Source organism: Castanea sativa, chromosome 5 (assembly GCF_040712315.1).
Source record: "Castanea sativa cultivar Marrone di Chiusa Pesio chromosome 5, ASM4071231v1".
In the NCBI taxonomy this organism is placed as follows: domain Eukaryota; kingdom Viridiplantae; phylum Streptophyta; class Magnoliopsida; order Fagales; family Fagaceae; genus Castanea; species Castanea sativa.
Window position 1 is genome coordinate 62,087,343 of NC_134017.1, and position 18,762 is coordinate 62,106,104.

Consider the following 18,762-nt stretch of genomic DNA (forward strand, 5'->3'; position numbering starts at 1 on the left):
TTCCATGAGAAGAGCTTTTGTGAAAAGTATTTGTGCCTTCTAAGAGAAGGACTTTATGTAAGAAGTATTTATGCCTTCCATGAAAAGGGCTTTGATATAAGATTTTGGTACCTCCTAGGAGAAGAACTTTAATATTAGAAGTTTATGCCTTCCATGAGAAGGACTTTTATAAGAGGGGTGAGAAGAGTATTGAGATGTATTTATGAGCAGCAAAACAATAGAATTTCAGAGTGAGAGAACATGAAAGTAGAGCTTAGAAGAGTTGTGGGGTGTTATATGTAATGGTGTAGTAAGTATGCATGGGATTGTATAAGAGAAATGGAGAAAGAGATATTTAGAGATATGGGAAGCAAGATATATATATTTTTTGAATATGGAGAGTGAGAGAATGAGTATAAGAGAGTAATGATGTCGTAGTGTGTTTAGCAAAGCTGCTGAGATTTTCTACTGAATGGTGGATAAGAGCTTATAAAGGGCAATTATGAGCTAAGCTGAAGAGTTTAGTTTCTAATTTGAAACTAAAAACTCAGAAGCTCGAAACTTTATTAAGAGCTTAAGAAGATAATTAGAGGGAGAGAGAATAGAGAAGTTTATGAGAGAGTTGTTCTTCTCTATTAGTGTGCTTTAAGGTGTTAATGAAGGGCTCTATTTATAGCTGAGTTTAAGGGGGTATTTAGCAAAGAATCTCAGCCAAAATCTGTCAATCTCAGCCAAAATCTGTCCCAATCAGTAATAAATCTTCAGAAAATCCATCCTAGGATTTGACCTAAAATGGTATGTTTAGCTTTAAGATGTTCTTGATATTTTGGGTAATAGTTGCTAGAGGAAAAAATAGCTAAAAAGGAAAGTATTTTATCAAGAAAAAGATAGTATTTTTAGTTGGTTTTGGTTTTTAGCCAAATGAGGAAAATCAGTAATATTAAGGCTACTGGGTCAGCTGTCACAACTGTTCTGAAAAAGCTGTCCCAACTATCAGGAAAAGCTGTCACAGCTGTCATAAGATAGCTGTTGCTTGGGGCTGAAGTAGATGATGTCAGACTGCTAGAGAGAATATTCAACGTTTATTTCATGGGTTTGGCTGAAAATAGTAAGATCTCTTTTAAGGGTATCTTGCTATTTTGGGTATAGCAGCTGGCTGCTGAGATTTTAGCATTAAATGGCTGGTGATGTCACTTTCAATCAGGTGTCAAGTGTTGAACACATTGCTAGTGTTCTGCTGGAAAGGTTTCCTTTTTTGGATGTTTATATTTTTGGTCCAAGATTCTATTATAATACATTTTCAGTAAGTAATAAAATGATTGATTGATAGTTAATGAACTTTTAGAGATCTAATCAAGGTCTCATTGTGTTGTGACCTAATCTTGGTGAGCAAGAAGAGTATTTAATGCTCTGCTCTAGCAACTGGTAGGGGAATATTTGGTCTGATTGTGGCAGATGGCAGCTGGGTATTAGAAATATCATGAATATTTTATATATTTGGAGATTAAAGATAGCCAATCATATTAGGTCATGTGCTTGAGTTGAATTTTAGCTTAAAGTAGTATTGTAGTTTATGTAGAGTAATATGATGAAGTTTCTAAATTTGTGTAGGAACAGCTGGAGATTGAATGACTAGTTATTTTGTCAACATTTAGATGGCTGGATTTTTTGAGTGTTTGTCATATAATGAATGTTAAGTTTTAGGAAAAGAGCAATGGGAAGTTTTATTATTTTAAGTGCTATGTGATAAAAGATGCTTACCATATGTTACTCGTTACACACAGACACGTTAGAGTTCAAGAAGTTGGAAAAGACATGCCACGTAACATATTTCTTTTATCAACTTTAAACCGCTGGAGCTTTACTGAACATACCTCTTGGCCCTCCAAATCACGACTCTCAAAATTTCTTTAAAGAGACTCATGAGCTTGGATCATAAGCTGAAGATGAGATGACATACCTTAGGCTTTGTTATCATTTTATGTAAATATGATTTTGTTGGAGAAGCCATTTTCCATGAATATGAGAGAGGTAATATGGGCCGTGAGTTTTGATTCATTGCTTGAGCCCGATCCATATGTTGATGTTGATGATGTCGTGGAGTTATGATCCTAATTGATGAAGAGGAAATGTGGACCATGAATCCACCTCTTGAAGTAAGGATCTCGTGGGCCATATGAGCTCAATCCATGTAGTTGAATGAAATATGAGCTTATTTTGGATTTTAAAGAGATTTACCCAAAAATCAATAATATGTCGATGTGGCGTGGGTTGCCAAGGAAGTAGTGCCATATGGGGCAAAAAAAGAGTCCTCAACACCCACAAAATTGAAAAGGAAGCTATTCAAACAATAACCCTAAATAGGTTTCTATAACACATCCACCTTTTAGAGAAAGAGGTACTCATTCTTAAGTGAGAATTCCTTTGTAGTCTCTTCTCCTTCCCCTCTCCTATTGTTATACCTTGAGAAGAGATTTGTACCCAAACACAACTCACACTTATTCAAAGTGTAGAGAGTGTTTTGGAGCTTGGGAAGTATTTAGGATTTGCCAAAAGAAGCCAGTGAGGTTTGGCGGATGCAATCGGGTGGTATTGTGGGATCCGGATAACTAATAAAGACAAGACTCCGATAAGTCCGTTGGTAGCAGGAGTTTGGAGGGCTCAAGTACATTGGGTATACTAGGCTTGGAGGGTCTTTTTAATATTCGTGTACTCCAACTTATTCACTAGTGGATCAATTTCAACTTAAAGGGTCACAGAAAGGTTTTTCGTTGAGTTTTTCAGTTTCCTCTTCGATAACACGTTTTGGTGTTATCTTATATTTGCATTTCTCTTCTCTTACTCTTTAAAGTTTACATCTATTGTTCATTGTATATGCTTATGCCTTAGAGAGTAGTGTTCTGGTTTATTGTGCATCTTTTACTCTTGTTTTGCACTTAGTTAAGTTAGAGTAATCAACTAAGCCGTAATTTAAAATTGGGGGTCTAAACAAGCATTAGTGTTTCTACATTAATTGACCTTTCAGAATTTAGTTATTTATTTTAATAATAATATATTATAATTTTTAGATTTATTAAATTTTGGTTTTCACGATATGCTTTTCACCACACTAATTAAAGTAAATTCTATTCTTATATTTTAATTATGGATTTTATTAAATTACAATCATATGACTAGGGGAAGCAGCACCTCCAATTAATATGATTAAGTCTGTGGCTTTGGAAAATTTGTAGGAATACCAACATTCATCCCTCACTACTCCGAGACCCCCCCAAATCCCAAATTCCATCAAATGGACTCTACCCCCAAAGAACTAGTTGAAGATCAATTTTGATGGTGAACTCTTTAAGGAGAATAGCTCAGCTAGTCTGGGAGCTATAATTTGAAATGACTATGGCCTGGTTATGGCTGCCTTTACACAAGTAATTCCACTACCTACCTCAGTAGAGATGGTGGAAGTGTTGGCAGCATGTGGTGCCCTCTGCTTTGCGAGGGAGCTCAATTTTGATCAGGTAATCGTTGAAGGTGACTCAGAAATTGTTATCAAGGCTTTAAACAGCGAAGATTTCTCCTCATCCAACTTCGAACATATCATCAACGACATCAAGCGCGCCTCTTCAACTTTTAGTAATTTAGTTTTTTGTCATACATGTAGACGAGGCAATAAAGTAGCGCATAGACTTGCTAGATTGGCTTGTAATTTCTCTTCCTTTGGTGCTTGGATGGAGGTTGTTCCTCTAGACATAGAGAAGGTTTATTTTTCTAAATTAGCTTAATAATATTTCGCTCCCCCCTCTCTTTCTTGGGGTGGTTTCTCAAATAAATAAAAAAACAATCATTTTATTAAATTGTTTTCTTAGTTTACATCTAATTATTTATTAATCCGTAAATCAAATTAATATAATACTAATTAGTTACCATTGCCAATTAATATGATTTTTGAGTTATCTTCTTTTTTTTATTTAAAAAAAAGTGCAATTATTTCATTACTAGTTCCTAGAGGTCAAACTTCTCATAATATCCATGACACAAACACCAGCTAATTGTTCCCGCAACTAATTAAAACATAGATGAAAACAAACCAAGAGCTAGTTCAAACAATATCCAACAAAACCATATTAAATTGAACCATCTTAGGCTGCACTTTCTTTTTTGAGTTTTGCAAGCTCCTGTCTGACAATTCCAGCCTTCTTGATTTTTGCTAACATTATCTTGAACCAATCAAAATCATTAAGTAAGGCCCTTCTCTTCTGCACAATCAACTTCATTCCCCAGGAACTGTTCTCCCATTTGTTCTTCACATCAGCAGCCTCCATGGCCTCAACCAAAGTCTTCTTCTTTGGAAACCTCTTGATGTCAATCTTTATATCAGTGAGTGAAAGCCTCTTTAAGTTCATTTGGGTCCTCACCATATCAGGGGCATCAACAAGAGCCCTATTCTGGTCGACAACATCGACAATCACAACAAGTCTTCCATACTCCTTCCCATAGTTCACAAGCGCCACTCTTCCAATCTCCACAAACCTCCTGAACGGCATTTTGTTTTTCCTGGGATCTGAAGGAGAAGAGACGCTGTGGGACAGAGGCACAAGAGTGATTTTTGAGTTATCATGTGTTGGAGTTTTTTTTTTTTTCTATAATATGAAGGGAAATAACATGAAATTTCCAAACCTACGAGAAACAAAATAGAGAAAACACATGCCAAAAGAAAAAAAAAATTTATCACACTCACAAGATAGTATTTACATGGGTCGGCAATTTGCCTACATCCAAGGAATTGCAGGAATTTCACTATTATTAGGGAAAAACATAGAATGGGGCGGTACAATTTTTTCTCTCTATCAAAAATACATCGAGTAACCCTAATCACCAAAAAGACGGTTTCTATATCTTGCGCACAGGATTCACAATGGGTTACAAAATGGGCCACAGCTTGGGCCTATTGGCCCAAGCCTTCACTCCATGGACTAAGTTTCAGAAAATCTCCCATTAAAAACCACTCAACATCATTTCAGGTCGAGTCGGGTTGGGTCAGGTCGTCATCCGGATCAAACACAACTAGACTCCACAAAGCCCAACATAATATGTGTCGTGTTTTGATATTTTAATAGGTAGATGTAGAACCACATTTGAAAGGGTAGTCAAGTTTAGAACCCATGTCAATGAGTTATCCATTGCTGGCTACCATTTTGTTTCCCCCTTTAACAATAAAACAATCTAATTAGTAAGTTAGATAAGATAAAAGATGATGTAGAAATGGAGATTGACAATATAAGGAAGGAAATAGTTTTTGCTTCATGGATATGGTTAGATCATAAAAGCAACAACAATAACAGTAAGAGATTCTATGGTGAAGAAAGACATCAGGCAATATTGATCTTATGTGGCGTTTGGTACGAGGGAATTCACATTACTCCTAGCGTCCAGATTCCTAAGAATGTGATTCCTAGGAATGCAGTTATTCCTATATTTGGTTTCATTGAGAATGTGAGATAATAATGTTTGGTTTATTTCCAGGAATCTTAAATGAATTATTTATTTTTTCCATTATATCCTTAGATTTGAATGTGAACTACCAAGTCCTTTTAAAAAAATCTTCCTCTAAATAAATAATGAAAAACCAAATATAAACTATTAATTATGACAAATTCATTAAAATTATAGTCTAACATTTTAAAATAACAAGTACAATACAAAAATAACTATTTAAATTATCAAATACTTATATTTTTAATAATAATTTTTAAAAGAGTTTAATCCATAATAAAACAACCTGACAATTTTTTTTTTCCACACGTGAAACCTAAATAAAACTTTGTTAAAGAATATATCAACAAAGTTGTCTATCCTGTTTATATTATTTTTGCGGGAAAAGATAAAGACAAGGGAAAAGATATTGATAATTTGTTTTATATTTTACCTTAATTTCTTAAATGATAAGGAAAAATGATTAAAATTGTCAATTCATAAAAAATATTGTTTCCTTTAAACTTGGGAATCTAAATTTCAACCTGTTTTAAAGGAAATTCACATTCCTACTGAGAGGGGTTTAAGGAAGGAATTCACATTCTCCTAGCATTTGATTCCTTAGTGTACTTTGCAACCAAACATGAGAATCTTTAAATATTCATGGGAATCCTAAAATATTACCCCGTACTAAATGCCACATTAGTTGTGACATGATGTAGTGATATTGTCTAAATAAGTAACACGGCTTCTAGTGATGCAAGTACAAATGTGATATATCCAAGTAATGAAAGACAATTTAGCAATAATATTATGAGATATCCAGCAATAAAAGCATGGCAAAAGGAGTGGAGAATCAAATGGATCTAACAATAATCTTATATAAATACTAGTTTCATCCCACGCGCTTTGCGCGTGTGATGAGACTTTTCTTTTTTAGTGATCATATTTTGTAGAAAAAAACTGTATTTAATTATTATATATATATATATGATTTTTATTTTAAAAATCTAATTTATAAGTGAATAAATCAATTTAAAAATTAATAGGAGAGTGGTCCTATTTTTTAGACAATATTTTAGTGGGAGTTGAAGTTGCATTTTTACCGGATTGCCCTTTAGTTTTATCTTTACTCAAACATAAGACTGTAGGGGCATTTTTGAACTAAAAAAATGAGTTTTTACTGGATTATCCTTTAGTTTTGTCTCTATTTAAACATAGAACTGTAGGGACATTTTTGAACTAAAAAAATAAGAATCCAAACAGGTGAAGCTTCTTAAATAATAGTATAAATAAGATGCAGGGCAGCAAGATCTCTGTTTTAGTAGAATCTCATGATTTATAGAATGACCTCATAACAGAAAATAAGATAACCATTCAGTTTCGTGGATTTCGCCATATTCTAGGACCAAGCAGTTAGTCCACACTACCTATTCTGTAGGATTTGGTTTTTGGTTAACACATAGGCCTTTTCATGATGAAACTACCGGACTTCATTCTGTTCATTAAAATCACTGCTAAAACCCAATGCCACATCCCATGATAAACAAATAAAGGAACCCACCAACACTTATCTGTCATAGACTTGCTTGTTGGAGCTCATTCTTGATCCTTAACAATGGAGGATCCATCAGAGACCATTCTTGAAGTGGGTGAAAGGCTCATGGTTTCACCAACTGGAAGAGAGCCATATTTAAGAATTGCCCATTTTCTCAAACCCTCCATAAACTCCATTAGTGGACCAAACTGCGAGCTCCCTCCATTCAGTCCTTGCTCCCTTCCATCAAGTCTTAAGCCACAAGATTGGCCTTTGAAGGTAACTTTCTCATGCTGGCGATACCGGCACAAGATTTGGATGTCATGGGTGGATCAAATGGCTTCTTTGCACCAATCTACATGGAAGAAAGCTGGAATCTTTGAAGCTGTCATGAATTCCAAGTACCATATCCAAAAAGACCAAAGTTTGGTACTTGGGATTACAGAGAGGTGGTGTTCTGAGACCAAAACATTTGTGTTTCCTTGGGGTGAAGCAACAGTCACGTTGGAAGATGTAATAGTCTTGGGGGGTTACTCTGTTTTAGGGGACTCTGTTTTAAGCCCTGCTGAGTCAGAAGACCTACAGGAGGTAGAAGAGAATTTGAAAGAAGCGCGAAGAAGAATCGTGGCTACAAAAGCTAAGAAGGCAAGCCAAAGCGTATGGATAAAGACATTCATGAACAGTGGAAAAGAATTGGAGCACCAAGCATTTCTTGCTTGTTGGTTGTCTAGGTATGTTTTTGCAGGTGTTCATGATACAATCACTGAGCATGTTTTTCCAGTTGCAATTCAACTAGCTAGAGGGACACGAATTGCTCTTGCACCAGCTGTTCTTGCAAGCATTTATAGAGACTTAAGTTTGTTGAAAGAGAAAATTGTTGTTGCAACTAATTCAAAGAGTTGTAAGGATGTTAAAGATGGTGTTTTAGAGCTAACCCTTCGGTCACCATTTTATTTGGTTCAAATTTGGGTTTGGGAGAGATTTATAGAGTTGCAGCCAAAGCCAAATGTATTAAATTATGGTGACCTGAGGATGGCTCGATGGGACAAAGTTAACGGTTTGAAGGTTGAGAATGTGAGGTTGAGTCTAGAATTGGCTGGAGAGGGATTTCTGTGGCGGCCTTATGCCATGGCAATGGGTGGCTGGAAGTTTCCTAAGTTTTATTCTGAAAAGGAAATTTGGGTGCCTGTTGGTCCAGGTTTGGATGAAGAATTACTATCATTTGCTAGATGCATGAGGGTTTCAGAGCTAGTTGGATTTGGCTATATAGAACAGTACCTTCCACATCGAGTTGCAATGCAATTTGGTATGGATCAAGATCTTCCAGGTTTTGTTCCTCGGTTGAATGAATTCCCTGATATTGCGTGGAATGATTACTGTAAACCAATAAGTGATGAGAAATTATATATTCCACCTCGGCTCTTCAAGGCAGGTATTACTGCTAGGTACTCGGATTGGAAGCAATCAATGTTTGATCAGCAAGGAACAAGTAAGAGTATTATGCCTGAGAAAAGGAGATTGAATGGTTCAAAAACATCACTACAAAGTTTGACGAAAAAAAAGCGAGCTAAGGACATTGTTGTTCCTCATATTCCTCCTAAGGGTTCAAAAAGTTTAGAACATTGCTCAATAGGTCAGTTGCAAACTCTTTCATGCTCTAGTGGCCAGGATTTGGAGATACCTGGATTAGCCCTTGAAAAAAGGATTATCAGACTAGAAAAGGTGATTGCAGAGCTCAAAGCAGCAAGATTCGGCAGCAAGTTCAGCAAAAAATCAAAGAAAGGTCATTCTAGCACATAACATCACAATGCATATACATAGACTTAGCCAGGTTTAAGTTAATGGATGAAGTAGATATGGTGTTAGTTCATTTCACTCCTTATGTTCAGCAAAAGGACCTGCAAATCTGCCTTTTTCTTGGAGTTGATCTTAGTGACAAACTCACTTGTACTTTCCAATAATATTCTCTTCCTCCGGTTCAAGTACTTAATAAGCTTTGATTTAATTAGTTATTCATTTAATTTTTGTTAGAAGCTGAGCTTCAAGTTGGTGAATCTGAATCTGTATTTGTGTGTTGTTTGCATGTATTTTGATTGTTATAATCACATTGGATGAGCAATGACTTCATGCTGTAGATACTGATGGTGTAATCTAATTTGGTCACCATGATGCATGTAGTATACATCTTTTTGCAATACTGGATGATCCATCTTTATTGATTGTAGTATTAGTGTAGTGTGTTTGTTTTTGCAATGTTGGATGCTTCATCTTTGTTGTGTGTGGCAGTATTGTTAAACCTGGCTACTCAAAAGAAGATATTACTTAGCTATTTTGCTCAGAATTTATAAGGTCAAGCTAAATTATGAGTCATAATTTATGGACTTTGGCTCAGAATTTATAAGGTCGAGCTAATTTATGACCTGAGCCCAAACTAATAAATTTTAGGTTTGTAGGTTGTAGCATACAATTTGACTTCCATTGCTTATTTGCTTATGGTGCTAATTGGGAAATGATCAAATACCTTGAGTTGTGAACTTCTTGAGCAGTGAACGTGCATGGGTGTGTGGGATAATTATGGCTTTCGCTAGATTTGGAGGTTTGGTTGCGTTAATTGATTTGGCTTCATTCTCAATGAGAAAGGCTCAGGGCAGGTGTATGTATTAGCCATTTTTAATGGCTCACGTGTTGTGTTGGGAATTGAAGTAATTAAATTTCGAATTAAGTTGCTAGAGTACTGCAAACCCGACACAACTAATCTGTTTATAAACAGGTCATGGGTTAAGGCTAAACGGGTTCGAGTCATATTCAAGTTAACATGGTTAATCCGTTTAATAAACAAGTCATGTTCGTGTTCAACATGCGAACTTTTCTGACTCGTTTAGCTTATAAAATTATTAGCTATTTTGATATTATTGTTTAATTAATGGTTGTCTTTATATGTTTATTACCATATTTATAATTGTAATTGTATTTTAATTTTAGATATATGGGAATGGATAAAAATGATATAAGTTTGGTATGACATATGAATCAAATAGATTATTAAATGGGTCATTTGTATTGACATTTACATGACTTGTTAATTAAACGAGTTAAATGTGTCGGGTCAAGTCGACCTGTTTAATAAACAAGTCGTGTTCGGGTTGAGGATTCCTGACACATTTACTAAACAGATTGAATTCGGGTCAACTCATATAACCAAATACTCATGGCTCGACACGACAAGAACCCGACCCGTGAACACAAATTGCCACCCCTAATTTACTTCTTCTTTTTCCTTTTCTTTTCCCTTTTTTTAATAGATGCATAGAATTTCAACCTACTTAATTGTCTTTTTGGGTCATATTAACGAGTGCCCTTAAGACAATAGTTAATTCCATTTTAAAAAAAATTTGACACAATTTTTATAGGAAATAAAAAAAGTTGTCAAAACATTAACTGCATTTTTTTTTCTTTTCCCAACAAATTTTTCTTTAAATAAATTGTTAACCATTACTCTAAGAGCATCGGTTAGTATTTCCCTTTATCATTATAATATCAATTAGTTTTTGGTGTAGGTGTAATTTAATTTGAAGAGAAAAAAATAGGCAATGATAGTTGGTTAGACAAAAAATCAAATGAGAGAGAGAGAGAGAGAGAGAGAGAGAGAGAGTATGGCTATTAGTTGAAATGCAATAAATGACCAAAAATTATGCTAGAGAGAGAGAGAGAGAGAGAGAGAGAGAGAGAGAGAGGAGAGAGAGTTGCATCATGATTTAAACGCTCGGCTGTCATGTGGCTTTTCATTCCCTTAAACCATAAACCCAAGCAAACATGTGTCTAGGTGTATGGTGTTGCATTAGCCATTTTCCAAATAGGGTCGGCCCTTGGGCAAGGCCACATGGGCCATTACCTAGGGCCCCCATTAAAAAAATAATACTAAAAAAACCCAAATTTTAAATTAATAATTAGTTTTTCTTTTCTTTTTTTCAAACATATATATAGTTGAGTACACTCACTTCAAGAAGACCCCAAAAATTGTAGGACAATAGAAGCCAATCTCAATTGAAATCCTAAATTGTTTCTCCAAAAAAAATATATATGTAAGTGTACTGAATTATTATTGATGTTCAATTTCCTATAATTACTTGAGATTTAAACTTTTATAAATCAGTCTCGCACATAGTAGATTGCTAACAATAACATTAGCTATCCAACCTCTCACTTTGCCACACAACAAATACTCTCTCTCTCTCTCTCTCTCCACACCAAAGTTAGATTTCAAGTTTTCTTCCCATGTATCACTACTTTACTCAAGGAAAATTAAAGCTTATTTAAAAAAAAATTGTCTCTTTTTTGTTAAATTTTATATATTAACTATGATATATGATTCCCTACATAAAATTATTCTTGGTTTGGATACTATTGATTAATTAAGTTATGTACGTATTAAATTCGTCTTTGATAAATTAGATTACATTATTTAATGCTTTTATAATGTTATGTTGTTGATAGTTTTTTTTAAAAAAAAATTTATTTGTACAAAAAAAATTTATTAGAAATCTCCACTAGATATATCATTCTAAATGTGAAAAACGTAAGAAAAAAGGACAAAAGAATATGGGAAAAAATGAATCTCACATAGGATCTCTTGATAAATTTATTATTAAGAATATAAAAGTAGATAAATTTATACAAAACTTCACAATTCAACGAAAATTCATCATAAAAAGAGTGAGGATACCAATAAAATAATACAATAGAAAGACGATAATGAAAATGATCATAATGATGTTCAAACTTGTAATATACTAACAATTATTAATTATATAAAAAAAAATAATTTTATTTTCAAATGCAGGGATTATAGAATTTTACTAAGAATAATTGTTATAATTTCTTTTGCATCAAAGTTTTTCAAAACAAAAATATATAAAATTTCAATTAAAATAATTATATCATAAGAAGATTAAGTGAAGTAATTATATTATCAACTGAAAAGTAGATATTAGCAAAGCCTAAATATAAAAGTGTAATTATTAATTTTGCATGCAAAAAAGCAAGAAAAATGAATTTAAAAAAGAAAAAAACATATATATATAATATAAAAATCAAATAAATTATATTTAAATATAAAATTTTACATTTAAAATTGTTACCTTACGCCCCAACTGTATTGAGTAGCCCTGTTCCCAAATCTTATCCCCTTACTTGCCAAACAACTTCTCCTTACCTGTGCAATTTGTTGCCATGGGACATGGTAGGAGCTGGTTGCTTTACAAGCTTTTGGAATTTGGAAGCAACTGATGCTTCTATCTCGTGAATTCTAGGAGAATAAAGAGTTGCTCCTTTGAAGTGAACGACGTGCTTTCTTGAGAATCAAGTTGTTTTCTAGGAGTTTCCTTCAGAGTTTTGTTGGTCGTTGATGTGAATGGAAATGTTATTAGATTGGGTTTCACAAAACGTGAGATTTGTTTCTATTTTACATGAAGGAGTCTATAAATACTCGAACTCCTCACTCATTCAATAGGTTGAATTTTTCTCTCTCTGACAATGTTAGTAGTTCCCACCCTAACTGGATTACCATTCACACTATAGGATCCAACAAGTTTAGCAAACTAATAGTGTTCTTTGTGTTGTTTGTAGGTTCTAACCAGGGGCAAAGCTAGGATTTTTTATTTGGGGGGCCAAATTTTGGTACTAATATAGTAGTCACGAGCTAAGATAAATCATCATATACATGCACACATACACATATATAAACAATTATATTTTGATACTAGAGTTGGTCATACTTTATAAAATATATCGTGTATATAAAATTAACAAGTTTCGCATATGTATCTTCGCAAGATAATTTTTAAGAAAACTTATCATCTTTTAAGCTCCAATGAAAGTACAAAAGTTGTCTAGTTTGATATTTAAAATGTAAAAAAACGAATTTGTAAAAACAAAAACTACCTTATTTCTATAATTACTAGATCGATTGAAAAATTTTATTGGTTTTATGAGCATTATTGGACTAACTCAAACAATTGAGTGGGCCAAATTCTATTCTTGTAGCTAAATATTTAAATTTTTTAATACATACACATAATATAAAAGAATTTTTTAAAATTTGGGGGGGGGCATCATTGCTATAGCTCCGCCCCTGGTTCTAACTCTTTGCTCCAAATGCTAGATGGAGATGACGATGTTGAGCATTTTATGAAGTGATGGAAAGTTGGTAATGGTGAATTTACAAGGTCATGGAAAGTGCTAAATTATGAGTTTTCAAGCACCTTGTGGGAATTAGTCGTATGTTTTGATTGTTTTCAAGAGCACTTCTTTGGTCATGGAAAGTGAGTCTTTCACGTATCCCAAGCAGTCTTCTTTTCTTCAAGTGAAGTGGGCTTTGAGCACTAAAACCATTTTGGTCCATAAAGCCAGCATTGAGCTCATGTAGAGAGAGAGAATATGGGCTACAAACCCACCATAGCTGTCAGCAAAGAGTGTGGAGTGTGGACCATGAAGCTCAACCAGTGCAATAAAGAAAATTTGGGCCAAGTGACCATTTTGCATTAGCAAAGTAATGTGGGCCAAAAGCCGAATAGATTATGAAGAAAAAGAAAGAAGTCAGTGCTTGTTTGGGCCGAAATTTTATGCCCATGAATTGCTTATTCTTTTCTTGGTCATTAAGAAGTTGTTGCATGGCAAAAAAACAAATAAATAAATAAATAAAAAGAAGTACCATCAACACCATGTTCTGAATTACATCAAATCGATAAATAAATAAAAAAACCATGTTTTGAATATCACAAACAAATGACATTTTGTGTGCGTTTGGATACCACTTATTTTGTTGAAAACTGAAAACAATAAAAAAAATTTAAAAAGTTACTATTTGAGATTTGGTTACTGTTCATATGTCTGATTGCACTGTTCCTGGGAACAGTGTCCCATGAACAGTGCAACAGGCGTTGCACTTTAAAAAAAAAAGCCAAAAACGCAGACAATCCAAACGCAAACACCAAATCCAAACGGAGCTTTTACCTCTAGGTGCAAAGCGCACCTTTGTGTATACCACACCTTATTCTTGAAATCATCATAAAGATAACCATATCAGTATATCGTTAAATGATAGTCAAATTTTTATTGCACCCACGTGACTCAAGGAAGGATAGAAACAGAATGGAGACTATGGGCCCATTTGGTAAGAAATTTTTAGTAACGTTATTTAAGTGTTGTGAAAATACTTTTGAATGAAAAAATGGCTGTTTGGTAGGGTATTTTGAAAAATAGTTTTCAGTATTTAAACAACATTACATGTATTTCCACACACTTTTTCACTTACATATATTTCTAAAAAATACAAACAACATTATTAGAACAACATTACTAAATGGGCCCAAAGTATTGTGGAAATACGTATTGTGGTGTTTAAACAACGAAAACTGTTATTTAAACAACAGTACCAAACAGACCCTATGCATCTTATCATGCAACCAAGTTACTCCAAAATTAAACATTAAGGTATACAATGGTAATTTCTTATTAAATATAAGGGGGAAATGCCTTTAACTCCACTTGAATTTTTTTTTTTTTTTTTTTTGAGAAGAAGTATAGAACCACTTTATTAATCTGTGAAAAATTATGGTGTTACACTTGAATTTTGATGTAGTGACTGTTACACCTCCTCAACTCTATTTTAACCAATTTAACTTTTGAACTTTACATGTGTGCCAAATAGCTACTTATGTTAGACTACTGTTTAATAAACTAATATTTTCGTTAGGCGGACAAAACAAAAAATTATCAAAGCCAATTGTTGCAATCGAATCAGTTTGGAGAGAGAACTAACAGAGAGAGGATTGAACCAAAGGCACAATTCGTTGTCTCACAAAAGAAGCTATTTGGCATACCTGTAAAGTTTAGGTACTAAATTGTCTATATTGACTAAAATAAAAGTCTAAGAAGTATAAGTGTCACTACATCAAAGTTCAAGAGATGTTACGACATTTTTTCCTAAATATAACAACTACAAATCAAGCCTGCGTCTCAAAATCTAAAGTAAATCATAGATCCACAACAAAATAGTTAGCGTCAACCATGAGTTTTTTTTCCCTTGTTATTATATTCTATACAAAGTCATATTTTCTATTATTTCCTAAATTGATATATCTTTTTATTACTTATATTAATATTATTTTTGGTGTTCTCTATCTCTTCTTTTTTTTTCTCTCTTTTTTTCTCGTTCATTTAATCAACTCACTCTTTCTCAATAGTTTACTAATCTCTCTCTTTTGAAGCATTAAGATTCAACCTTGAAAAAGGGTAGAGACTAATATTGCGATAGATTGTGGATATGGGTTTAGAGAATGTTTATGCAATGAGTTGATGATATGACTTTTTTTTGGTAACATATTACGAACACAATGGTGCTAAGAGTTCTGTAACTCAATTAACATTTTTGTTTTGTATTCTAAAGGAGATGTTTAGGTTCAAATATCTCTTCCTTAAATACAAATCATTTCTCTTTCTTTGTTTTTTTTGTTTTACTTTATGCTCCAACTTGGTATAGAATGTGTCTCATTTTTTTTTTCATTTTAAACTTTGGGCATTTAATTATAGGTAAATTGCAAATTACACCCCTAAAGTTTGGGAGTATTTGACTTTTACATCTTGAAGTTTTAGAATTTGGATTTTATCTCTGAAGTTTGGGGGGTTTTTTTTATTTCACACTCGTTTTAGTATTTGGATTTTACTTCCTAAAGTTTTGGGTATTTGGATTTTACATCCCCAAATTCTAAAAGCATCCACATCAATGGATGCAAAGTCTTGCATAATAAAAAAAGACACAAATTTTATACGTTTTGCCTCAAAAATGCTCCACATCAGTGCTTTTAAAAGTATGCATATTTGCACATTTGCTACAGTAACTGTGCATGTAGCAACCGTGCATATATGCACGGCTACTATAGATCTTGTATCTAATATTTTAAATTTTTTTCTCTCTCCTTTACCTCACTCCCTCAGCTTCTCACTCTCACCTCTCTCTCGTTTTATCTCTCTCTCGGTCCACCAATCAGTCTAGCCTCATCCTCAGTCCACTGATCACCGGTATCCCACCTACGATGATCATCGTAAAAGCTCAAAACTTTTTAGAACAACAACGCACAAGAGACCAAAAGCACGATGCACAGAGGAGGCTCATTGAGATCAACAGGCAAACCACGACGCATGAGACCCAGAAACGACACCGTGGCGGAGCTCTTGGGGACATGATGTGTGGGTCTAGTGGAAGCAACAGTAATTGGGATTTTGATCGAGTTGATGGTGGGTTTTGATGGGTATTGATTGGGTTGATGGTGACTGGAATTTTGATGGGTAGGTTGAATATTTTGATGGGTGGGTTGATCGGCTTTGCATAGGAAACCCAGCTTACAAAAGGTTTAAAATATTTTATTTGAATAAATGTGTATAATAGACAAACTGATGTAGGTGTTGTGTAAAAATGGGAGTGTAAAATAGAAAAAGTAGGTTTTAGATGTGCAAATATACACAAATTTTGCATCCACTGATGAGAATGCTCAAAAACTTAATAATGTCAAGTTCAAACATCCCCAAACTTTAAAGAATAAAATTCAAACATCTCTTAAATTTATGGGGTAAAATCCTGAATTCTGAAATGTTAGGATTTAAAATTCAAACACTCCCAAACTTTAGGGGTATAATTTATAATTTACAATTTACCCTTTATTTATTTATAAGGAAAGTGAAAAGAATACATGACAAATTGTAATAAGCACGGTATAACGTGACACCTAAAAAGTGGAACATATGATTTTTATATGGCGTAAATGCACTTTTAGTCCCTATATTTTGGGATCATTTCTATTTTGGTCCCTACATTTTCATTTCATCACTTTTAATCTCTAAATCAATTAACGCGTTCCATTTTGGTCCTTACCATTACTCACTTAACAGAAATTGCTGATGTGACAAACGGCGTCTACTGTTGGCACATTAAATGCTGACATGGCCAATAAAATAATATTAAAAATGTCACGTCAGCTTATAAATAAAAAAATTATTTATTTATTTTAACTAAATAAAAAAATTAAAAACAGATTGTTTAAAAAAGAAATTAAATTAATTAAATTAAAAAAAAAATTCTTTACATTATCTTCTTCCCAGTCATCATGAGTTCTTCCTAAAATCAAAAACATGTCAACATGATACACGCAAAATCAAAAGTCACAGATCTACAAAATACAAAGAGGTTCAAAGATTCAAAGAACACAAACCCAAACCCAACCCTCAATCTCTAGCAAACCCAGAACATCACATGAAAAATCAAACCCTCCATACAAACATCAAACCCATTTCCCTTTTCAATTTCTCTTCGCTATCACTCGCTCATTCACCAAACTATTTTATCTCTGTTTTGTTTCATTTTTCTAATCGGTGATCACCTAAATTGAATCCTGATTGACTGATCATTCCCAGACTTGAAAACAAGAAATCTATGTGCGGTTGATTTTGAAATAAGATGTAAGTGATGAATTTCCCTCTCACCACTCCTCAGCTAGCAACTCTTCCAGCAATCAGAGATGACCAACCCAGATTTTCTTCTTCTGCCAGTACTAAGTTCCATCCGATTCAACCCAACAGGCCAGCGACAAGTAGTATGAGTAGTACCGTCGAGTCGTTTAGTGGCCCTAGGGTTATTTCAAATCCAGTCACAAGGGTCAAGATCGTGAACCTTGTTGCACCCGATGATTGCCGTAGCGACTGCGACTCGTCGTCCTTGGTGGTTGATGATGACAACGACAACTACTGTGTTCTCACCTCCTCGTTTCGTAAGATCCAGCCGTTTGATCTGAATCTACCTCCTCCGATGGATGAAGATTTCGGCATCAATGATGATCTTCAAGCCACCGCTTTGTGTCTCTGATTACGGATCTAATGGTCAATTTTTTTTTTTTTAACTTTGTATTTTGTAGATCTGTGCCTTTTGATTTTGTGTGTTTCATGTTGGCATGTTCTTAATTTTGAGGAAGAACTCGTGATGACTGGGAAGAACATAATGTAAGGAATTTTTTTTAATTTAATTAATTTAATTTCTTTTTTAAAAAATCTGTTTTTAATTTTTTTATTTAGTTAAAATAAATAAATAATTTTTTTATTTAAAAGCTGACGTGGCATTTTTAATATTATTTTATTGACCACGTTATCATTTAATGTACCAACAGTGGACGCTGTTTGCCACATTAGTAATTTCTGTTAAGTAAGTAACGGTAAAGACCAAAATAAAACGCATTAATTGATTTAGGGACTAAAAATGATGAAATGAAAATGTAAGGACCAAAATAAAAATGATCCCAAAATGTAAAGATGAAAAGTGCATTTACACCTTTTTTTTTTTTTTATATTCTTCCTCCCAACAATGAACTAAAAAACCCAAAATAAAAAGACACTTGTAATGGTGTGGGGAAAAAAAACGAAAAATGATCCCACGACCAAAATAATAATAATAATAATTTATTTTGGAAGAAAAAAACAAACAAAATTTAATTAAAAACCGTTCCATAACACAAAGATTCGACATTCTTGACTAAGCACGTAAGATGATGAACAAGAACAAGGAAGAAAACTCAGCGGCATGGCGAAGCGTCATATGTGATATGTTCAAGTTGTAAAGCACTAAATAAAAAAAAGAGCATGGTGACGGTGACAATTTTCAAGAATGTCGGAGTTCCCAATGATTCCCATGCTGTCGTCTTTTCCAACTGTCGTGTCTCTTCGACTGTGCCGTCCAA

At 33.8% G+C, this 18,762-nt stretch overlaps 3 protein-coding genes across 3 annotated transcripts; 2 read left to right on the forward strand and 1 right to left on the reverse strand.

Annotated features, from left to right (window-relative positions):
- Positions 1 to 4,097: 4,097 nt before the first annotated feature.
- On the reverse strand, positions 4,098 to 4,561 carry LOC142637023 (large ribosomal subunit protein eL14z-like). The gene has a single exon (XM_075811314.1). It carries the CDS (start codon positions 4,515 to 4,517, stop codon positions 4,113 to 4,115), a length of 405 nt encoding a protein of 134 aa, XP_075667429.1. The 5' UTR covers positions 4,518 to 4,561; the 3' UTR covers positions 4,098 to 4,112.
- A 2,502-nt stretch (positions 4,562 to 7,063) lies between these two features.
- On the forward strand, positions 7,064 to 8,782 carry LOC142635571 (uncharacterized). Its single transcript, XM_075809706.1, has one exon. It carries the CDS (start codon positions 7,064 to 7,066, stop codon positions 8,780 to 8,782), a length of 1,719 nt encoding a protein of 572 aa, XP_075665821.1.
- Positions 8,783 to 17,501: 8,719 nt separating this feature from the next.
- Positions 17,502 to 17,897, forward strand: LOC142635572 (ethylene-responsive transcription factor 3-like). Its single transcript, XM_075809707.1, has one exon. It carries the CDS (start codon positions 17,502 to 17,504, stop codon positions 17,895 to 17,897), a length of 396 nt encoding a protein of 131 aa, XP_075665822.1.
- Positions 17,898 to 18,762: the final 865 nt, after the last annotated feature.